General features: G+C 49.4%; 1 protein-coding gene across 2 annotated transcripts; it reads left to right on the top strand.

Annotated features, from left to right (window-relative positions):
* The first annotated feature begins 567 nt into the window (after positions 1 to 567).
* LOC122938941 (dentin sialophosphoprotein-like) lies at positions 568 to 23578 on the top strand. Of its 2 annotated transcripts, XM_044294822.1 has the most exons (9): positions 568 to 741; positions 12958 to 17499; positions 17731 to 17988; positions 19376 to 19464; positions 19896 to 19979; positions 21451 to 21597; positions 21879 to 22013; positions 22848 to 22970; positions 23414 to 23578. In XM_044294822.1, the coding sequence occupies exons 1-9, from the start codon at positions 696 to 698 to the stop codon at positions 23426 to 23428; spliced, it is 5439 nt and encodes a 1812-aa protein (XP_044150757.1). In that variant the 5' UTR covers positions 568 to 695; the 3' UTR covers positions 23429 to 23578. The 2 variants fall into 2 exon arrangements, with proteins under 2 accessions (XP_044150757.1, XP_044150758.1); XM_044294823.1 differs by lacking the exon at positions 17731 to 17988.
* Positions 23579 to 23814: the final 236 nt, after the last annotated feature.

Raw genomic sequence — 23814 nt, 5'->3', positions numbered from 1 at the left:
GAGGTTAGAGGTGTAATAATCTGCAGGATATATCATCACTATGTATCTGTCAGGAGGTGGAGGGGACAGAGCGATGTTCTGCAGATCTCCAGAGGTCAGTGGTGTAATAATCTGCAGATTTAAAGGCACAGAGTCAGCCTCATCTCCCCGGTGCCGGGCTCCGGTATCTGGGTCCGGCTCAGGGGGTCCTGTATCTGGGCCAGGCTCCGGTATCTAGGTCAGGCTCCGGTGTGCCGGGGGTCCGGTATCTGGGTCAGGCTCCGGTGTGCCGGGGGTCCTGTATCTGGGGCAGGCTCCGGTATCTGGGTCCGGCTCCGGTATCTGGGCCAAGCTCCGGCTCCGGTATCTGGGTCCGGCTCCGGTATCTGGGTCCGGCTCCGGTATCTGGGTCAGGCTCCGGTGTGCCGGGGGTCCGGTATCTGGGTCCGGCTCCGGTATCTGGGTCCGGCTCCGGTATCTGCGTCCGGCTCCGGTGTGCCGGGGCTCCGGCTCTTCCTCCGCAGTGTCAGGTGCAGCCCGCGGCCATCATGCGGGATGACAGTGCATCCTCGGCCCCTCCTGCCGGAGCCGCAGTCAGTGCGCAGCCTCCAGTCTCTCCCAGCAGGAGGGATGCTGACGGCTCCTCGGCTCTAGGTCTCATTCATCCTTCGCTCCCGCTCGTCCTCTCCCCGGGATCCTCACAAGGAGCAGGAAAGATGCCGCTGGAGGCCGGGAAGGAGGAGGACGTCAGGGCTGCAGCAGGTGCGGGGCTCCGGAGGGAGGGATCGTCGGTACCTGGCGGGGAATCCTGCTCACGAGCCCGGCTGCATCTCCAGGCCTCGGGGATTAACAATGGGGGGAAGAAGATCCTTCCAGGCCCCGACCCCCTGTGGCCCGGCGCACCCGCCCTCCGCCACAGCCGCGACCCAGCACTCATCTGGGCTGATTCTCACCTAGATATACACCTTGGGGCGGGTGATGGTGTGTGGTCTGAATAGGGAGGACTTCAGGTGGGTGGGTAAGTCAGGGGGTTCAGTGGCGCCCACATAAGTGATCAGCACCAAGGGTGTCTGTGGAGGGCACTGTTATGGGGTGTCTGTGGAGGGCACTGCTATAGGGTGTCTGTGGAGGGCACTGTTATGGGGTGTCTGTGGAGGCCACTGTTATGGGGTGTCTGTGGAGGCCACTGTTATGGGGTGTCTGTCATGGGGCCACTGTTATGGGGTGTCTGTCATGGGGCCACTGTGGTGGGCGTCTGTCATGGGGCCACTGTGGTGGGCGTCTGTCATGGGGCCACTGTGGTGGGCGTCTGTCATGGGGCCACTGTGGTGGGCACTGTCATGGGGCCACTGTGGTGGGCACTGTCATGGGGGCACTGTGGAGGGCACTGTCATGGGGGCACTGTGGAGGGCACTGTCATGGGGGCACTGTGGAGGGCACTGTCATGGGGGCACTGTGGGGGACACTGTCATGGGGGCACTGTGGAGGACACTGTCATGGGGGGGGGGTCTGTGGAGGGCACTGTTATGAGGCTCCGCTGTGAAGATTCTATAGCGGGTTCTATTATGGGAGCACTGTCATGGGGGCACTATGGCTACCTCTCCTAGAAGACATTGTGGATGGGGAGCCAATGGACATCTCTGCTCTAGGCCCTGCAGCGGGTTCTGTTATGGGGCACTGTAATGGGAGCACAATGGAGGGCACTGTAGAGGATATTGTAATGGGGCCACTGTGGAGGGAACTATTTTGTGGGCACTGTGTAGGACACTGTTATGTGGGCACTGTGTAGGACACTGTTATGTGGGCACTGTGTAGGACACTGTTATGGGGGGCACTGTGAAGGACACTTATGGGGGGCACTGTGTAGGACACTGTTATGGGGGCACTGTGTAGGACACTGTTATGGGGGGCACTGTGAAGGACACTTATGGGGGGCACTGTGTAGGACACTGTTATGGGGGGCACTGTGTAGGACACTGTTATGGGGGCACTGTAGAAGATATTGTAATGGGGCCACTGTGGAGGGAACTATTTTGTGGGCACTGTGTAGGACACTGTTATGGGGGGCACTGTGTAGGACACTGTTATGGGGGCACTGTAGAAGATATTGTAATGGGGCCACTGTGGAGGGAACTATTTTGTGGGCACTGTGTAGGACACTGTTATGGGGGGCACTGTGTAGGACACTGTTATGTGGGCACTGTGTAGGACACTGTTATGGGGGCACTGTGTAGGACACTGTTATGGGGCACTGTGTAGGACACTGTCATGGGGGCACTGTGTAGGACACTGTCATGGGGGCACTGTGGAGGACACTGTCATGGGGGCACTGTGTAGGACACTGTCATGGGGCCACTGTGGTGGACACTGTCATGGGGCCACTGTGGTGGGCACTGTCATGGGGCCACTGTGGTGGGCACTGTCATGGGGGCACTGTGGTGGGCACTGTCATGGGGCCACTGTGGTGGGCACTGTCATGGGGCCACTGTGGTGGGCACTGTCATGGGGCCACTGTGGTGGGCACTGTCATGGGGGCACTGTGGTGGGCACTGTCATGGGGGCACTGTGTAGGGCACTGTCATGGGGGCACTGTGGAGGGCACTGTCATGGAGCACTGTGTAGATTACTGTCATGGGGCACTGTGGAGGGCACTGTCATGGGGGCACTGTGGAGGGCACTGTCATGGGGGCACTGGTGGGCACTGTCATGGGGGCACTGTGGAGGGCACTGTCATGGGGGCACTGGAGGGCACTGTCATGGGGGCACTGTGGAGGGCACTGTCATGGGGGCACTGTGGAGGGCACTGTCATGGGGGCACTGTGGAGGACACTGTCATGGGGGCACTGTGGAGGACACTGTCATGGGGGCACTGTGGAGGACACTGTCATGGGGGGGGGGGGGTCTGTGGAGGGCACTGTTATGAGGCTCCGCTGTGAAGATTCTATAGCGGGTTCTATTATGGGAGCACTGTCATGGGGGCACTATGGCTACCTCTCCTAGAAGACATTGTGGATGGGGAGCCAATGGACATCTCTGCTCTAGGCCCTGCAGCGGGTTCTGTTATGGGGCACTGTAATGGGAGCACAATGGAGGGCACTGTAGAGGATATTGTAATGGGGCCACTGTGGAGGGAACTATTTTGTGGGCACTGTGTAGGACACTGTTATGGGGGGCACTGTGTAGGACACTGTTATGTGGGCACTGTAGAGGATATTGTAATGGGGCCACTGTGGAGGGAACTATTTTGTGGGCACTGTGTAGGACACTGTTATGGGGGGCACTGTGTAGGACACTGTTATGGGGGCACTGTGTAGGACACTTATGTGGGCACTGTGTAGGAAACTGTTATGTGGGCACTGTGTAGGACACTGTTATGTGGGCACTGTGTAGGACACTTATGGGGGCCACTGTGTAGGACACTTATGGGGGCCACTGTGTAGGACACTGTTATGTGGGCACTGTGTAGGACACTGTTATGTGGGCACTGTGTAGGACACTGTTATGTGGGCACTGTGTAGGACACTGTTATGGGGGCACTGTGTAGGACACTTATGGGGGCCACTGTGTAGGACACTTATGGGGGCCACTGTGTAGGACACTTATGGGGGCCACTGTGTAGGACACTTATGGGGGCCACTGTGTAGGACACTTATGGGGGCCACTGTGTAGGACACTTATGGGGGCCACTGTGTAGGACACTTATGGGGGGCACTGTGTAGGACACTTATGGGGGGCACTGTGTAGGACACTTATGGGGGGCACTGTGTAGGACACTTATGGGGGCACTGTGTAGGACACTTATGGGGGCACTGTGTAGGACACTTATGGGGGCCACTGTGTAGGACACTGTTATGTGGGCACTGTGTAGGACACTGTTATGTGGGCACTGTGTAGGACACTGTTATGTGGGCACTGTGTAGGACACTGTTATGGGGGCACTGTGTAGGACACTTATGGGGGCCACTGTGTAGGACACTTATGGGGGCCACTGTGTAGGACACTTATGGGGGCCACTGTGTAGGACACTTATGGGGGCCACTGTGTAGGACACTTATGGGGGCCACTGTGTAGGACACTTATGGGGGGCACTGTGTAGGACACTTATGGGGGGCACTGTGTAGGACACTTATGGGGGCACTGTGTAGGACACTTATGGGGGCACTGTGTAGGACACTGTTATGGGGGCACTGTGTAGGGCACGGATATAGGATATCTGTCCAGGGCTCTGTTATGGGGGCCCCATGGATGTCTCTCCTCTGATTTTCCATATAGCTGTTTCCATTATAACTTTCCATGAAAAGGGGTTTGCTCAGGGAATATGGGGCACAGTTTGGGGCCCTATTTCATGAGGGGCCTACAGGTTCCTTCTCCATGTGAGAACACAGCAGGGTGAAGACGGAGTAGTGCAGAGCTGTTATAGTGTCGTACTGGCACTGCTATACGTGACTGGATCCTACACCATGCAGCATGTGATACTTGTGGATGTGGCCCTTAGGTATTGTCTTATGCTTGGAGATGAGTTTGTGGAGGGTTAAAGGGGTACTCCGGCTTTTGATATTGATGACATTTTGTATCCTTTGGATAGATCATCAATATCAGATCGGTGGGGGTCCGACACCTCGCTCCCTCACCGATCAGCTGGGTTGTGCAGGTGTCGGCATTGGAAACTAAACAGGTTCAAGTGAATGGGAGCTGAGCTGCAGTACCCCAGACCGACCAGTGCACAGATGATGGCGCCTTCTGCCTCCAGCTCCATATTTTACTTTATTCTGGTGATGGCAGCGGCGCAAAACATCTGATTGTGACTGACAGGAGAAGGACCTCCACGTATATTAATGACATAACCTGATGATGCATCAACAGTATCAAAAAGCTGGAATACCCCTTTAAGGTTTTTCTTTGGATTCAGCCCAAAAACAGAAAGTAAGGAGGAGATTTGTGATGTCAGCAGTGAATGTGCAGATTGTTTAATAGCTCCCGGGGGACAAGACGAGGTAGTCACCCGGCACCAGATACAGAAACACAAAGCGCCAGCTCAGCTCTGCTAACCGTGTACAATGCAGCATATCATACTAGACCCTGGCAGCAGCAGAACTGAGACACTGCACAGTACCACTTCTCCTGCCCTGTATATACGGACACTGCACAGTACCACTTCTCCTGTCCTGTATATACGGACACTGCACAGTACCACTTCCCCTGTCCTGTATACTGGGTGTAATCCTTAGTATCTGCTCTTATTCTGTATATATGGACACTGCACAGTACCACTTCTCCTGTCCTGTATACTGGGTGTAATTCTCAGTATCTGCTCCTATTCTGTATATATACACCCTGCACAGTACCACTTCTCCTGTCCTGTATATACGGACACTGCACAGTACCACTTCTCCTGTCCTGTATATATATACACACTGCACAGTACCACTTCTCCTGTCCTGTATACCGGGTGCAATCCTCAGTACCTGCTCTTATCCTGTATATACGGACACTGCACAGTACCACCTCCCCTGTCCTGTATACTGGGTGTAATCCTCAGTATCTGCTCTTATTCTGTATATATTGTGGGGGGTTAGCCCTTCTCCGGGTATTTATTGTTCAACACCAGCAACAATAAAATGACAAAAGAATAAACACTCGCCCGTCCAGGCTCTAACTAAATATAAAGTTTCCTGACTCACCTAGGGCCCAGTTCACACCCTGTGAACTCATGCAGCTTTTGTCAGCCAATGTCCCACAGCCTCCTGGCTGTACAGAGCACAGTACGCCCACTGTCTCCAGTGCAGTATTTCTTGTGGGGGATTGGGGCTCAGTAGTCTGCCTGACTATGGCCCTGCCACCCTCCCAGGCATCGCTGCGTCCCCCAACTCCAGGCTATCTCACAGCCTTGTGGTCCCTCAGCCTTGCCCAGCTGAGACCACACAGACAGAGCCTCCAGGCCTCTGTCCACAGGTACCACACTCCCCCCTTTCTGACACTCTGGGAGGTGCTTTGTGCCAGGCTGATTACCTCCAGCTTCTCTCACCTGTGGTGGAACAGGGGTGTGGACCGAACTATCCACCCCTTCCTTGCCTCTAACCTGAGTGAGACCTGTCACTGTCTCACATATCCCCCCCCCTTTGTTCAAGCCCGTGAGGGTGAACACCTGCATAACCACGGGAGGCTGGTGAGAGGGTATAGACCTGGCCTGGACGTGGGGAACAGCCACCCACCCTGCTCTTTGGCTGCTCCCAATAAGAACCGGCCCAGATTGTCTTTACAGCCATACTAAGTAACCCAGTGTCAGCGAGCACTAGCTGCCGCTGACACAGAAAATTACCGGTTCTTATTTCACCGAGGCCAGGAACCTCAGTGACACGTACCTTCCCTTTGTTCTGCCAGACCCACGCCATCAGAGCTTGGTTTATCACCAAAACCAACATCTTGCCTAACCGAAACTGCCTAAAGGCCTCATGTGCCCATCTCATGGCCAGATACTCTTTTCTTACTCTTTCCCGAGTGATGATGCGCTGTCGTATATTTTGATCTCTCTCTCTTTTTAGATCCTCTGGCTCCTGTACATGCGCCTCACGTCCTTTCTTGGACTGCTGCAGCTCTTGCCTGAACTGTTCCCAGTCATGGTCATATCCCGAGACTTTCTCCTTTGCTTTGCAGGGCTCCTTCAGCAGAGCATGCTTACCCCTACTTGCTTCTTTTAAGTGCATCTGGGTCACTTCTTCCTTCTTTCCAACAGTAGTTACCCCAGCTACTATGGCAGTTTTAGAGACCTCTGCTTCTTTAGCGGCTTTTTCCACTTCGGCCGCGGCTCCCTTTGGCTTAACTTTGGCCTCTGTAGAACCTGGGGACTTCATGTCAACCAACATATCGGCCTTAACTTTTTCAGCCTTTGTCTTCTTGAAGTCTCCAGTCTCTTTGACCGCCTTCTCATCCTTCTCGGACATGGCACCATACACTTGCCCTGTTAACCCCTCCCCCTCTTTCTCATTGAGGCAGGAGGCACCAGGGTCTTCAGCAGACTCCTCGTCTTCTTTTATTTTCCCCAGAGGCTCACCCAGGACCCTGTTCTCATTTTGTAGAGGAGTCAGGAGATACAGGCCATTGTAATAGCCCGGATCCGAAAACTGATCGTTCACCTCCTTGTACTTCTTCCCCAGCAGCCTGCTGGCTATTTGGAAGGCCTTGTATGCAGAGGGGACATCTTCCAGGCCTAGGCTACACGCTACCACGGGTCTGTGGTCTTCAGCATCCACATCAGCCCCATCAACTGGTTTAGCAGAAGCATCTTCCATTTTCTCTGCCACAGCCAGCACCACAATGCCACCCTCTCCAGTCCCATTTTTAACAGGCTCTGGCTTCTTGACGTCTTCCAGAGAACTCTCCTCTTCAGGTTTCTCACCTTCTACCTGCTGCTCGAGAGCACACTTAGATTTCTCCAACTCATCTTTTAAGCTCATGAGATTTTCAGTCTCTGCTCTGAGTTGCTTGTTCCGAGTTGCTTGTTCAGCCTCTCCAATTCAGCATGCTCCTCAAGCGCTTCTTCCAGGGCTTTAGCCAAGGAGAGGGCCTTGGTCTCCTTTTCCCAAGCATCAGTCTCTGTTTGGTCACGTTTTTCACCATATCGAGCCGAGATGTATTTCTCTTCAGCTAGGAGCCAGTCACACTTCTCCTGTTTCTTTGCTGGATTAGACATAACTTGCTTCTGGTGGTCCAGGTCCACCATCAGATCATCCAATCCTCGCTGAAGTTTGTTCTTTGTTTTCTCCACCTTTTTGTAAGTCACACCCTGTTTCTCCAGGCGCTGAACCACCAACTCCATGTTTTTCAGCAGTTTCTTTTCAGCTTTTTGCACAAGCTTGTGGGAAGTGCGCCGCTTTTTGGCCTCCGGTTCCAGCTGCTCCTTGCTCGGCTCTGCTGCAGCAGATGTAGGAGTATCACCATTCTCTTTCTGGCTCCCCTTCTTTGCCCTTTCTGAAATTTTCTTCAGTTGCTCCGTGAAGACAGCTAGTCCCGTCTCTAACGTTTCTAGGGAGCGTGAGGAGAGAGAGAGATCATCCTCCTGTTTGCAGCTGTACTGTCGTGTCAGGTCACCTACAACTGTCTGGATATGGGCTTCAGAATCTAGGCTGATGTCACCCGACTTAATTCCCATCTCGTCAGATATAACTGTCTGGTCGCTACTAGTAACCACCTTTGTTTCGCAGGACCTTGACATGGTAGCTTCACTCTCTGAGTCGGTCACAGCACATACGTCACCTATACCGCTCGTGTCATTATTAATTCTGACCTCTAGGGGCACCGATGAGCTAATCCCCACCTGGGACACTTCCTTAGTAACCGACCAACATTGTGGAGACTGCATTTCCACCTCTGGTACGTGCGGTGCACCCTCTAACCCGATCATATTTTCCTGCACCTTCAAACACGGAGCTGGGCTTTGCTCCACACCACTTATATGCACGTCTTCAAACCTTTTGATTACGTCATATCGCGCTTCATGAAACATAGCAGATGCAGAAAATAAAGTTTCATCATCATTTACATTTTTACCACCAGGGGGCGCTTCTCCCCTGACCACAACCTGCAACGGAAAAGTTATATCACTGTCACCACATATTTCACATGACATCATATTTTCCTTATGCATTTCCACACTTTTGTCACCATCACCTTGCACTTGACCAGCACCATTGTTTCCAATGGTCAATATTCTTTCCCCATGCAGGTCAAAGTGCAGCTCCCTTAGATCCTCACTTAAAGGGACAGGTACAGGTTCTGCAGGAGTTTCGGCACTATCTGCAGAAGTGTCTACCTTACCCCACAGCAACAAACCGATATCACGGCCCAACACCCCCTCATGCATGAGCGTATCTGTAACATCAAGTTCATCAGTCTCTGTTCTCATTGGAGTCTCGCGCTCAGTGAAAATCAGTGGATAGTCCTTATCCGCACGACTGTCCAGCACCTTTAATATTTTATCAGTCTCTGGTTTCAATATTGTGCTACCCCTTACCCGGGCTAGCATGGGATCCCGGATCCTTGTCATCCCAAAACTAGCTTTGGTCATGGGCAACTGAGGAAACACAGAAACCTTCTCCCCTGCGGGTTTCTGCGAGGGTGCCATCATAGCCGGCTTATCCGCCTGTCCAGACACAGCCTTTTCTCTGTGTGACTTATCACCTACCGGCCCAGCAGATATCCCCTGCCGCCGGCTCACTGTCACTGGCTCTGCCACGTATCCCCTGCCGCCGGCTCCCTGTCACTGGCTCTGCCACGTATCCCCTGCCGCCGGCTCACTGTCACTGGCTCTGCCACGTATCCCCTGCCGCCGGCTCACTGTCACTGGCTCTGCCACATGGTTAATACCAGGAACAGTCTTACCCTTTGTTATCAACCATTCTGGTAAAGCAGTGACATCCTCTCCCGCGGACTCATCAAGGTTGTGGTTGCTCCTAGCAACAGCTTTACCGCACCTCCGCACTTCCTCTCTAGGACTCCGGGCACAGTCGCAGGGAAGATATGCACTCCCGAGAACCGCACCGCTCTCCACCTCTTTGTCTTCCCGGCGGTTGCCCTTGGCAACGGCATATCTTTGCCTTTTATCAGGAACTCCGCTCCACAACTGCCCAAACAATGGAAAGTCCTTGCCCAGTACAAATTCCACTTCCAGTGTCTCACATTTTAACAGCTCCCATTGCACAGAGCCATAGTCCGTCACAAAGGTCAGTGACACTGTAGTTTTTGTCTCTGGCCCCCTTGTTACAAAGTCCAGAATTTCAGGCAGGACCCGAGACACTTGCTGGCGGGAGTCTAGAATGACCCCCAGCGGGATTCCACCGATCACTAACTCGCAGGATTTCTCCCACGGGCTATACCATTTTTCAGCCATTTCCACTGCTCATTCTCTTGTACTGGGCTTCTGGCCCTTTAAATCTTGCACTGTTTGCACCACAGAAAAAAAAAAGTCCAGTTTAACACCAGCAGTCTCTGCTCTGCAAACTAGCAGGCTTCCGGCCCTTTTACTTCTCAGCAGGGACACCTGCCCGCATCCGACACCAATTGTGGGGGGTTAGCTCTTCTCCGGGGGTCATTCTCACAGATACGCCTTTAGGACACCAAGTTTCAGGTCCAAACCGTGTATTTATTGTTCAACACCAGCAACAATAAAATGACAAAATAATAAACACTCGCCCGTCCAGGCTCTAACTAAATATAACGTTTCCTGACTCACCTAGGGCCCAGTTCACACCCTGTGAACTCATGCGGCTTTGTCAGCCAATGTCCCACAGCCTCCTGGCTGTACAGAGCACAGTACGCCCACTGTCTCCAGTTCAGTATTTCTTGTGGGGGATTGGGGCTCAGTAGTCTGCCTGACTATGGCCCTGCGACCCTCCTAGGCGTCGCTGCGTCCCCCAACTCCAGGCTATCTCACAGCCTTGTGGTCCCTCAGCCTTGCCCAGCTGAGACCACACAGACAGAGCCTCCAGGCCTCTGTCCACAGGTAACACACTACCCCCTTTCTGACACTCTGGGAGGTGCTTTGTGCAGCCTGATTACCTCCAGCTTCTCTTACCTGTGGTGGAACAGGGGTGTGGACCGAACTATCCACCCCTTCCTTGCCTCTAACCTGAGTGAGACCTGTCACTGTCTCACAATATATACACTGCACAGTACCACTTCTCCTGTCCTGTATACTGGGTGTAATCCTCAGTATCTGCTCTTATTCTGTATATATATACACTGCACAGTACCACTTCTCCTGTCCTGTATACTGGGTGTAATCCTCAGTATCTGCTCTTATTCTGTATACATGGACACTGCACAGTACCACTTCTCCTGTCCTGTATACTGGGTGTAATCCTCAGTATCTGCTCTTATTCTGTATATATAGACACTGCACAGTACCACTTCTCCTGCCCTGTATACTGGGTGTAATCCTCTGTATCTGCTCTTATTCTGTATACATAGACACTGCACAGTACCACTTCTCCTGTCCTGTATACTGGATGTAATCCTCAGTATCTGCTCTTATTCTGTATATATATAGACACTGCACAGTACCACTTCTCCAGTCCTGTATACTGGGTGTAATCCTCAGTATCCGCTCTTATTCTGTATATATATACACTGCACAGTACCACTTCTCCTGTCCTGTATACTGGATGTAATCCTCAGTATCTGCTCTTATTCTGTATATATGGACACTGCACAGTACCACTTCTCCTGTCCTGTATACTGGGTGTAATCCTCAGTATCTGCTCTTATTCTGTATATATATACACTGCACAGTACCACTTCTCCTGTCCTGTATACTGGGTGTAATCCTCAGTATCTGCTCTTATTCTGTATATATGGACACTGCACAGTACCACTTCTCCTGTCCTGTATACTGGGTGTAATCCTCAGTATCTGCTCTTATTCTGTATATATACACTGCACAGTACCACTTCTCCTGTCCTGTATACTGGGTGTAATCCTCAGTATCCGCTCTTATTCTGTATATATGGACACTGCACAGTACCACTTCTCCTGTCCTGTATACTGGGTGTAATCCTCAGTATCTGCTCTTATTCTGTATATACGGACACTGCACAGTACCACTTCTCCTGTCCTGTATACTGGGTGTAATTCTCAGTATCTGCTCTTATTCTGTATATATATACACTGCACAGTACCACTTCTCCTGTCCTGTATATACGGACACTGCACAGTACCACTTCTCCTGTCCTGTATACTGGGTGTAATTCTCAGTATCTGCTCTTATTCTGTATATATATACACTGCACAGTACCACTTCTCCTGTCCTGTATACTGGGTGTAATTTTCAGTATCTGCTCTTATTCTGTATATATGGACACTGCACAGTACCACTTCTCCTGTCCTGTATACTGGGTGTAATCCTCAGTATCTGCTCTTATTCTGTATATATATACTGCACAGTACCACTTCTCCTGTCCTGTATACTGGGTGTAATCCTCAGTATCTGCTCTTATTCTGTATATATAAGGACACTGCACAGTACCACTTCTCCTGTCCTGTATATACAGACACTGCACAGTACCACTTCTCCTGTCCTGTATACCGGGTGTAATCCTCAGTATCTGCTCTTATTCTGTATATATATACTGCACAGTACCACTTCTCCTGTCCTGTATACCGGGTGTAATCCTCAGTATCTGCTCTTATTCTGTATACATGGACACTGCACAGTACCACTTCTCCTGTCCTGTATACCGGGTGTAATCCTCAGTATCCGCTCTTATTCTGTATATATACACTGCACAGTACCACTTCTCCTGTCCTGTATACCGGGTGTAATCCTCAGTATCTGCGGCATATGTAAATCACCTGATATGTTCAGTTTTCGGAAATGATGGGTCTCATATTCTGTATCGTGACACCTGCATGGTGCAGCTCTATCTGCCTCTCACAGAGTATGAAATCCCAGCATGCTGAATCCTGACATTACATGAACTGGTTGTGACTAGTGGTGTATCTTCCATGGAACCAGACCACATGACTGCTATGGGACCTGGGAGGATGGGGGTAAAAGGGTGCGGCGCTGAACTTCAGTTCCTGATTCCTGAGGACATTTTCATGCAGCGGTCATGAGGGGGAGTTTTTATTACAGCTTTCATTGCATTCAATGGTAACTGTGTCAGTCTCTGTGCACTCCCAGAGTCAGAGCGGACAGTTTTTTATTACAATTATTTAACTTTCACTTGATTGAAAAATTCTAATTAATCGGAAATCTAGTATGCTGCATGTTTCTTTATGGGTACTGGGAAACTGGGTGGGACAGGAGGCCTATACCAAGTTTTGCTATGGGGCCCTATGAGATCTGTGTAGGTTCCTAGCCTAGCCAATGTAAACTAGCACCACCTACAGCCTTATTTTACTGAAGTATCGCAAGACATCGCAGTATTATTACAGTCCACATACAGCATAAATTCATTTGTGTTTGTCTCTTCTTCTTTTCAGGTTCTTCTCCAGTTGCTTCCATGGCGTCAACTCCAAGTAGCGACTCCACCACCCCCAAGTGTTTAAGCCCATTAGAAGAATCTCCATTGGTTAGCCCAACATGTTCCCCCAACATAGCCCTGGTGACTCCATGCCTCCAGGCCAAAGAAGGACACAGACCTCAGCCTGAGGGTGCAAGCAGTGAGATCCCTCCTGGGAACACCATTGGTACTCTGCATCTTCCTTCCGAGACATCGGAGGAGTCAACTGTGACCCAAGAGGAAGAGCCAGTGGAAACTGAGCAACACCGTCCTGAAGAAGTTATAATGCCGGATGCTTTGGACACCAGAATTGTGATGGGGGAAGAGACATCTTGTAGCCCTGAGGAAAAAGGGAATATAAATAGGTTGCACACAATTCCTGAGAGGGAGATGGTATTTGGGGATGCTTTGCAGGAAGTAACATTGCACTTAAGTAACCCTAAAGTGGAAGGGAATGCAGTACAAGAGCTTGACAAAGCCATTGTGTCCGAGTCCACTGACGATTTGCACTTTGAGACCAGTGGAGCATTTGCATTGAAAGCTGAATTATTTTCTCAGGGTGAATCTGTAGCTGATGTGCCTTCATTTCTCAAACCCACCAAAGAGTCGCCCTTCAGCTCCACAGGGATAGATGTCCACTCATCAAAAGCTAAGCTTCCCACTGACTCCGACCCGTACACCACCGCTCCATCCACACCAGTAAAAACTGCCTACAGCCAGTATAAACACCACTCTTACTCCAAGAGCCACCTCAATGAAGAACACAACGACCTTGACAATGACAATATGTCTTCTCCTCCAACATCACCCTCTGGATCCTATGTCACTGCAGAAGGTGGCAGCTGGATGTCCTCAGCCGCCTCTAGTGGCTCTCCTTCATGTTCCCCAAATTTAATGGCGGATGTGGACAATATTGAATCTCCCACCCCTTATCCGGACAACCAAAGTCTGTGTGAGGACCCATGTTGCATGTCTCCAGACATGTTGGAAGATGAAGATATTCCAGAACTCTTTAACAGAGATATGGACCCTGAAGACTTCTCTCCAGCCAATGATGATCTCATAGATGGGTACCCTTGTGACATCCATTCTAGCGAAGAGGAAGAAGATGAAGATGAATGGGAAACAGACTTTGCCCCATCTTTTACGAGCATACCTCTATGTCCTGAATTCATGAGCACGGTGTCTTCAGTACAGGAGCCCCAGCAAGCATCTTTGGCAGGCTGCTCTGGAAATGTTGAGGGTACCCTACAGCCAGCAAGCCTGCAGGAAGTTCACACGGTAAGCTTGGCAAGCGCTGAGAATGATCACATGATTCCCGCTTTTATGCTTCCATTCCGGGGAAGTTTAATATTTGAGGCCGAATCGATGGAGATCACATTATTCCCTCAAGGAGAATCAGCCGAAAGTGAGGCCATCGATAGAGAAGAGAAAGTTGATGATGAGGATGATGGCACCTCAGCATCATATCTTCACTCATTGTCTGAGACCTCAATCAATGAAGGGGTAGATGAATCATTTGCATATCAGGATGACACCTCAGAGTCCTCAGATTCAGCCTCTTATGATGGAGAAGAGGATGATAAACGCTATGGCACAGAGGAGTATGCGGTGACCATGGACCCTGCTGTTCAGAGCACAGAGGGCCCAGTGATAGGCCAACATGACTCTTCCAATTCTGGCTGTGAGAGCGAAATGGAGACATCATCCGATCTCTCTGACTCAGAGGAAGACTGTGCAGTGTTTACGGCTCTGGATGTGAATGGTGAAGATCTTCTTGGAATTGAAGAACAAATTGTCAAAGTCAGTGATGTAACAAATGAAGAGAAAGGACTTAGGAGTGAAAAACACGATGAAGGGGTCAGATTATCCCATCTAGCACAAGTTTTTTCTGAAGATCCTTCCACCACGCAAGACAGCTGCAGTGAGCTTGAAGACTCAAGTACTAGCAAAGCGCCTCAAGATGCAGGTGAAGAACCCATAAGAAGCACTTTAGTTCTTACAACCGAAGCTAAAATGGAATCTAATTCTGAATTATCTCAGGAGCTAAAAGAAGGAGCAGAGCGGACATGGTCTGATAGCCCTGTAGAACAACAGTCATCCTCATCATCCTCTGAAATGGACCATCTTCTTCAAGCTGGAATTGGCAATGTTGGGGAATGTTTGATTGCTTGCTTTGATACGGATGAAGAGTTGGATACTTTACCTCCTTTGTGCACAACTGGACAAACCCACCAAGATGACAAGACACTAGACGATGAGAACGGAAGGAGAACTTCCATGGCTATGCATCTGGCTGAAGATGAAAGATATTTCACAGTGAAATGTGAAAATAAAGAGGATAGCAGTGTCTCCCAAGAACAGGTGTGTACTGTAGAACCTGTAGACATAGATGGAAGTGAGGAAGAAAATGCTCATGTAGAAGATTCAGCCAATGAAGAGTTGTTTGCATGCTATGAATCTGAAGAAGACCCAGAAGAAGTGAAACTCTTGGATCGATCTTCACTTCTTGCTCAAATACAAAAACAACAAGAAGAAGCTGCTGCTGCTTATATTACAGACGAACTGTCCTGTAACATAGAGGAAGAACAGACGCGTCTCGACAGATCAACTATAGAAGATTCTGCAGCAACCAGTGCAGATAAGGCCATTGCTGATAGATGCAACCATTCAAGTACAGCAAGAACTAATAAGAAGGGATCCAACATGGCCTTGGTTGTGGATGATTTTACAGAGGACTCTTCCAGAGCAATCACAAGTGAAATGTCTGGGTTGGGTGAAAATACATCTTCATTCACTATTGAACAAAATGACTTCTTAACTAAAGCTGAGGACATTAGCCTACCAATCCATGTACCAACAACTCATGCTATATCTCCATCATCATCTCTGAAAACTTCAGAGAATCCCACAGATCAATTAGTAAAGTCAAATAAAGTTTCCAATGAACAAGATGACCAACAAACAAGTAACGTGTTACTGGAGAGCTTTAAAAAATGTCCTTATTCTTTGGAAAGGGAATTGTTGACTGTATGTCCTTCCAAACCTGATGAGTCAGTAGCCGAGGACAACCAAGGACCCATCGGGTGCCAAGTTTCCAAAACAAGCGAGTCAAGTAATCTACATGATCATCCTGTTTGTAAGGAACCACCAGACAGGGAAGATGTTCTGCAGAACAGCAAACAAGCTGAGAAGAATGGAGATAGTCAAGAAGCTCTCGAATTTGATAGTCAGCCAGAACTTGACATTACAGTAACCAGTATTACAGAATTGGCAAAAACTTTGGAACTTGAAGAAGGAAATAGGCAACTCAACAAAAACAATCTGTCTCATGATAAAAATGGTAAAGAAGACAAGACCCTAGAAAATGAATCAACCACTGATAACGATCCAGACTCATGTATCTCACCAAGCATAGGAGATACTGCATATTACCCAATGACCCTTCCATCTTCCTCACTCCACCAAAGTCTTCTCTGCACTGACAGTTCAGATAAAAATTGTTCAGAAAATCACAAATCTGCCTTGATGTGTCCAGACGCCACAGAGCAGGTCAAGCTGCTATGTAACAATAATTCACAAGATGAGAACATGTCACGCAGTTTGCTATCAAATGTTAACTTAGAAGGAACTTCGGCTAGTAAAGCTCGGAAACTAGAAGAAACTCATCACAAGTTAAAAAGTTCTCCATCGATATCTAACAGAACGGAAGGAATGAGTACACAACATGAACTATGTGGTGACACAAGACAAGGCGACCCTCCACTGTTGGCCACTGCCTTGTCAGGTTTAACGTCCAAACCAAGGACAGACAAAATGGAGATGACTAAAGACATTCAGGAAATGTCCAAGCTGCTGCAAGGTTCATTCGGTAAACTGGAGGCATTGGATCTAATTAGTCGGTCAAGTTCTTCAGAAGTCAGTTCTTCCATATCCTCAACTAAAACCACTCAGGTCATTGATAGTAGAGATGTTGATCTTGAGGTCGTAGCTTCATCGGAAAACAAGAAAATTAAGGCGAATAATGGAGAATCCAGGAAGCAAATGGCTGGATTTACACACGATATGGAAACACAGCCAAGGATCGAGATAAGTCAGGATAAGACATTGAGGTCTGGCAACGTAGATAGAAGCCCCCTGAAGGAAAAGAAAGTTGCAGAGAAGACTTGTCTTGCGCCTGAAAACTTACATGATCAGTCATCCCATAAGGTGAAGAAAGCGGAGAACAAGCCTAAACAGGAACTGAGGACCACTAACCTCCTCAGCAAGAGCCCAACTAATAGTGACCACCAGGGCAAGCTGTCCAAAGTGGACATTGACCACAAGCTCTGCCTGCATGTAGCGCCCAAAACTGAAGCTGCTGTATCGCCTACTCCAGACTCTATGAACCCTGGCTCTGCTATAAGTAAAGTGCCTCCCATGAATTCTCTGTCCCCCATTCCTGATGGTAAACCCCAGGATCAAAAAGTAATCAAGCACCTGCCTGCTCCTGAACACCTGGATTCCAAAAAGCTTGCATCAGGTAATTTTACTTGGTTGCCTGTTACATCAGGTCAACTATTCCTGAATCCATACCAGGTCATCTAGATGAGGGCTACTTTGTGTACCCCATATTGCCCCCCAAGTCTGCATTAGGTAATGTAGTCATAGTCAGAAGACCATCCTGGGGGAGGGGCCCCTGTTATAATTGACTACAATATATTTCTTCTGTCACTTGTTTCATTATCAATACATTTCATATTATTGCCTTCAGCTCCTGAAGGCAGCACTACAACCCCCAATCTGAGCACAGAGGTCAGCCGGTTTCCAAGAACCGTACATAGCCAAGAACAGGTGGGAAAGAAAACCCAAATGACCTTCCCCCCATCTGAACCGACCTCCTCCAGTGACAGCGAGCTAACGTCCCAAGGGCAGGAGATGCACCTGCTGCGGGAGACTTCGGCAGTGACCCTGCTGGGCATCAGCAAACCTCTTCTGAGGCAGCAAGGGTGTGAGGCGCTCAGTCACAGAGGTAAGGCATGAGCAGAGTCAGATGGAGCAGATTGAATTGCACTGAATATTCATTATACTCAGTTAAAGCGCTCATCTGGTAATGCGCTTTGTTTCAATTCCACACCATTTCCAAGATCTCTGCTTGCTGTCGGTGGACGGGAACATTTTCATTTACAGCTGGACTGTATAATCCTATCCTGTTCATGTTCAACCTATAACCCTTTTTGCCAAATGGTGACCACATATTTCTATATCAGGCGTTACTGTGTAGCAGGGCTTTAGGTGGTGGCGATATATATATATATATATCTGTCTGTATGCAGTAATCTCCTGAGCTCCCTCTAGTGGTGGCTGTATATATCTGTATCCAGTAATCTCCTCGGCTCCCTCTAGTGGTGGCTGTATATATCTGTATCCAGTAATCTCCTCGGCTCCCTCTAGTGGTGGCTGTATATATCTGTATCCAGTAATCTCCTGAGCTCCCTCTAGTGGTGGCTGTATATATCTGTATGCAGTAATCTCCTGAGCTCCCTCTAGTGGTGGCTGTATATAGTAATCTCCTCAGCTCCCTCTAGTGGTAGCTGTATATATCTGTATGTAGTAATCTCCTGAGCTCCCTCTAGTGGTGGCTGTATATATCTGTATGTAGTAATCTCCTGAGCTCCCTCTAGTGGTGGCTGTATATATCTGTATGTAGTAATCTCCTGAGCTCCCTCTAGTGGTGGCTGTATATATCTGTATGTAGTAATCTCAGCTCCCTCTAGTGGTGGCTGTATATATCTGTATGTAGTAATCTCCTCAGCTCCCTCTAGTGGTGGCTGTATATATCTGTATGCAGTAATCTCCTGAGCTCCCTCTAGTGGTGGCTGTATATATCTGTATGTAGTAATCTCCTGAGCTCCCTCTAGTGGTGGCTGTATATATCTGTATGTATTAATCTCCTCAGCTCCCTCTAGTGGTGGCTGTATATATCTGTATGTAGTAATCTCCTCAGCTCCCTCTAGTGGTGGCTGTATATATCTGTATGTAGTAGTCTCCTCAGCTCCCTCTAGTGGTGGCTGTATATATCTGTATGTAGTAGTCTCCTCAGCTCCCTCTAGTGGTGGCTGTATATATCTGTATGTAGTAATCTCCTGAGCTCCCTCTAGTGGTGACTGTATATATCTGTATGTAGTAGTCTCCTCAGCTCCCTCTAGTGGTGGCTGTATATATCTGTATGTAGTAATCTCCTCAGCTCCCTCTAGTGGTGGATAGCTGCAGACAGGATTGCATCATGTAACTATGTCTATGCACAGGGTTTGGAGCTCTGTATCAGGCAAACGAAGCGCCTACAGAACTGGTGACTTGCAACCTTTCTGTCTGAAAAATGGTTAGGATTTGCCTCTGAATACTTGCCTTTTCTGCAGGTTCCTGTAATGACACAGAAAGTAACGATGAATCGCTCCCTGAGCTGGAAGAAGCCGATCTGACGGAGCCCCGGAGCACCTCCAGCCAGGTATTGTGCCGCTGACCCATGCATAGTTGCCACCTGTCCCGAATTTGCCAGGACTATCCCTGCTTTTTGGAGACTGTCCTAGCAAATTTGTGATATCCTCGGCTGAAAATGGGTGGGGATAACACAAACCCCGGCCATAAATGGGTGTTCCCTGGCGGTCGGAGCGTTCCCAAGGGCGGGTTTATACGTCCCAATTTTACCAACAGAAACCTTGGTAAATATGCCCACTACGTGAAGACGTGCGGGCTCCTGACTCTCCCAGCCCGCCCTGGCACCTCCATGCTGGGAACCTCTGGCTCTGGCCGGTGACTGCTGGTGAGCAGATATCTGCAGAACATTTCACTGGCGCTCGGCTTTTCTTAGAGAGGCTTCAGGGGACGATCAGCGGGTAAACTTCTCTGACTGCCGCTCGTCCATTTGTCTTCCTGCAGAACCAGCTGGCGCACTGCGTGGGCTCCGGAGAGGAATCCATCAGCAAGGCCAAGCAGAGCCGGAGCGAGAAGAAGGCCAGGAAGGTGAGTGAATCATTCATGAGGTGGTCGATGGAAATGGTTCACACAGACACAGCCCTTTAATGGCTGCTGCCTGCGAAGGAACGCTTGACGCTCTTAAAGGGACAGTGCTGTGATCAGTAGTGTAACTCCAGGGGGCGCACTCGCTTCTGAGGTCTATTGCACGAGTGGGTTAAAAAATACTAGTGCTTTAAGAGGACAGAAGTGTTTGGGGGTTATAAGTGACACATGGCTGCAGCCCCCAGACCACGGCCACTAATGGTAGACGTACGTCTGAGGAATTTTCCATCTTATCTGTGAAAAGGGCTTCTGTGCCTTTAAAATGGTAGGGCTCAAGAGACTTGATAAAGCTGTCCAATAGGAAAACTGCTTCTGTTGCCCATAGCAACCAGTCACATCACTGCTCTGGTAGGTAAAATGAAAACTGCTCTGTGATTGGTTGTTATTGGCTGTGGTAAAATGAAAGCTGCACTGTGATTAGTTGTTATTGGCTCTGGTAAAATGAAAGCTGCACTGTGATTGGTTGTTATTGGCTGTGGTAAAATGAAAGCTGCACTGTAATTAGTTGTTATTGGCTCTGGTAAAATGAAAGCTGCACTGTGATTGATTGTTATTGGCTGTGGTAAATTGAAAGCTGCATTGTGATTGGTTGTTATTGGCTCTGGTAAAATGAAAGCTGCACTCTGGTTGTTATGAGATCTGGGAAAATAAAAATTGGCATTTGTTTGGTTGCTATGGGCAGCTAACTTTTGATAAATCCACTGAGCTCCATGTTAAAAATGAACTTTTACTAATCTTCAACTTATCTTCTTTCCTAATTTCCTCTGTGCTGCTGTCATGGTAGCATCAACTGACTAACTCCACTTGGACTTCCCGTCATTAGTCCTCGGCTCATAAACCCACATTCATAAGAGTGGAGGTCACATGACAGGAAGTCCACGGAGTCTGCTGATGCTCCCATGGCAACCCCAGAGCAAGCACAACACAGGTTTATGAAGATCAGGAGTGAAGAAGCAAACATGATGCTTAATGTGTACAGACGTTAACCCTCCAGAGTCCAGCTGTATGAAAAGTGTCTCTAAAGGGCTGATCACCCAGCTTTCCCAGACTCCTGGATGGTGGTCTCCATAGAGCTGGGAGACAGCCCATATGGGAACTGTAGTGGCGGCCATATTAAATCTCAACCAACTCTCCCAGAAACGGCTGATCTGTTTAAAGAAATTAATATGAAATTAGAAAAACATGGTGACTTGCTTCAGGAAACAGCACCACTCTTTTCCACAGGTCGGGTTTGGTACTGCCGCTCAGACCTATTCAGTTCAACAGAGCCGAGCTGCAATACGAGACAAGACCTGTGGAAAAGAGAGGCGCTGTTTCTAGAAGAATGCCTCCATGTTTTCTTCCGAAAGATGATGACTACTTCACATTTACCTTTTTTCTACCATAAATCACCCCATTTCCACCTTTCCTCCAGGCAATGTCCAAGCTCGGCCTCCGGCAGATTCACGGCGTCAGCAGGATCACTATCCGGAAATCCAAGAACATCTTATTCGTCATAACCAAGCCAGACGTGTTCAAGAGTCCTGCATCTGACATCTATATCGTGTTTGGAGAAGCCAAGGTGACAGGCGTAGACCGGGGGGTTAGCCAAGTAGACAGCTGTCTAGGGCGCCATGCAGGATGGGCCGCTGCACCAGGCATCAGGAGAGCCTGCCCTACCTCTGACATAGACCCGCACCTGCTCAGTAACATCTGCTCTTCTGTGACCCCACTGGTGTCACGTGACCTCATACTCCCCAATCCTGACCACCCTACCCTCATTACATGCACCGTAGGGCGGGGGGACACACTGGTGGCAGCCATCTTCTTGCCTCTGAATCTTCGCTTTCTCTTGTCCATCAGATTGAAGATCTCTCGCAGCAAGTGCACAAAGCGGCCGCCGAGAAGTTCAAAGTCCCAATGGAGCATTCGCCGCTGATCACGGAGACGGCGCCCACCCTGACCATCAAGGAGGAGAGTGAGGAGGAGGAGGAGGAGGTGAGACGCTGCCAACCTTCCTGATTGAGGTCCTCAGGGGGCAAAACCCCTTGGCCAAACCTCGACTTCGGCTCTTGGCCAACACCTGGGGTGGCAGCCAGAGCAAGACTGGCGCTTGTCCAGCTTCGGCTGAGGAATGGCTACTAGTCCCAGACCCTTGCAGGTGCCTTCTGGCCCGGAGGGACTGGGATTGGTTTATAGGGGGCCCTTCTCTTAGGGCTCATGCACACCAACGTATTTTCTTTCCGCTTCCGTATGCGAAACCATTCACTTCAAAGGGTCCGCAAAAACAGCGGAAGGTAATCCGTGTGCAATCCGTTTCCGTATTTCCGTTCCGCAAAAAAAGTTGTGCATGTCCTATTATTGTCCGCAAATCATGGTCCGAGGCCCCATTCAAGTCAATGGGTTCGCAAAAAATACGGAACGCACATGGAAAACATCCGTATTTCGCGGATCCATATTGTAGAAATGCTATGCCCAGCCCATATTGCTCATGTGTATGGTGATTAATAAGTTACTGTTTTCGTTTCCGATCTGCAAAAAAAACGGATCGCATACGGATATGTTTTGTGGAATAACGGAACGGAAGAGGACTTAAATCAGAGAAAAAAAACTCTGATACGGAACAACGGATCCGTGAAAAACGGACCGCAAAACAGCGGTTGTGTGCATGAGCCCTTATAGAGAGACCCTGCGATAGACCGTGACCTAGTGCACGCTTTTGTATGGCACGCTGCACAGGGTGTAGAAGCCTGTGTCATGCTCTGTCCCCTCAGTTTTGTTTGGAGGGCTCCTTTAAGCTGATTCCATTGACCTTGTTTCTCTCCTCGGCAGGTGGACGAGACCGGACTGGAGGTGCGGGACATTGAGCTTGTGATGGCGCAGGCCAACGTCTCCCGGGCCAAGGCAGTGCGAGCCTTGAGGCACAACAACAATGACATCGTCAACGCCATCATGGTGAGTACAGTCACTCCGCCTCAACTCACAGTGAAAGCTGCAGTAAGGCTGCAAGACTATAGTATGTGCTACTTCACATCTTCAGTCACACCCAAAGCTGCATTCACAGTTCTGTTAGTCACCACTCCAGCAGCATGCTGTATACAGGCTCCTATAATGCAGAGCACAGATGCATCGTAGGAGCTATTCTTCTTCTTCTCTCTGTGTTACATCGGTGCACACAATGGAGAATGCATGGTGTACATATATAATGTGCCAGCGGGCGAGAAATGCAGAGCATTACGGCTAGGATTGTAGGGTTGAATCTGTAGGCACAGTGATCCGAAGCAGGAGCCAGAATTGTGAATACAGCTCTGGGTGTGACTGGAGCATAACTTGCAGCTACTTGACATTATTTGTAGATATATCCGCTCCTGGGATAACTAATTTCTTCTGCTCTGCAGGAATTAACCATGTAGCTGCTGGGCTGCATGTGATGCTGGATCCTCCCGCCACACTCCTGTATAGATGCACAGCTATTCATTACCTGCCTCTGTACTAGACCTGCATATATTCCTACTACGATGCACCAACAAAGCTGCTCAATAAACCTTGCCTGATACAGCGCGGCCCTGAGGGTTTCTTTTTTTTTTTATCATGGCATTCGATGGAAGTGGGGACTTGAAATCCATTATCTCACAGGCTTGGTTCATACTGGGGAGCAAAGCAAGTTTTGCAGATACAAGGTGCTTGTAATGGTTCAGAGCTCAGTAGGTGTTTTCCCGCTAGTGGTGCTGCAGGCTCAGAGCTTAGTGGGAGTTTCCCGCTAGTGGTGCTGCAGGCTCAGAGCTTAGTGAGCGTTCCC

The sequence above is a fragment of the Bufo gargarizans genome, chromosome 5, assembly GCF_014858855.1.
Source record: "Bufo gargarizans isolate SCDJY-AF-19 chromosome 5, ASM1485885v1, whole genome shotgun sequence".
Lineage (NCBI taxonomy): Eukaryota > Metazoa > Chordata > Amphibia > Anura > Bufonidae > Bufo > Bufo gargarizans.
This window is presented reverse-complemented; position numbering and strand designations above follow the sequence as displayed.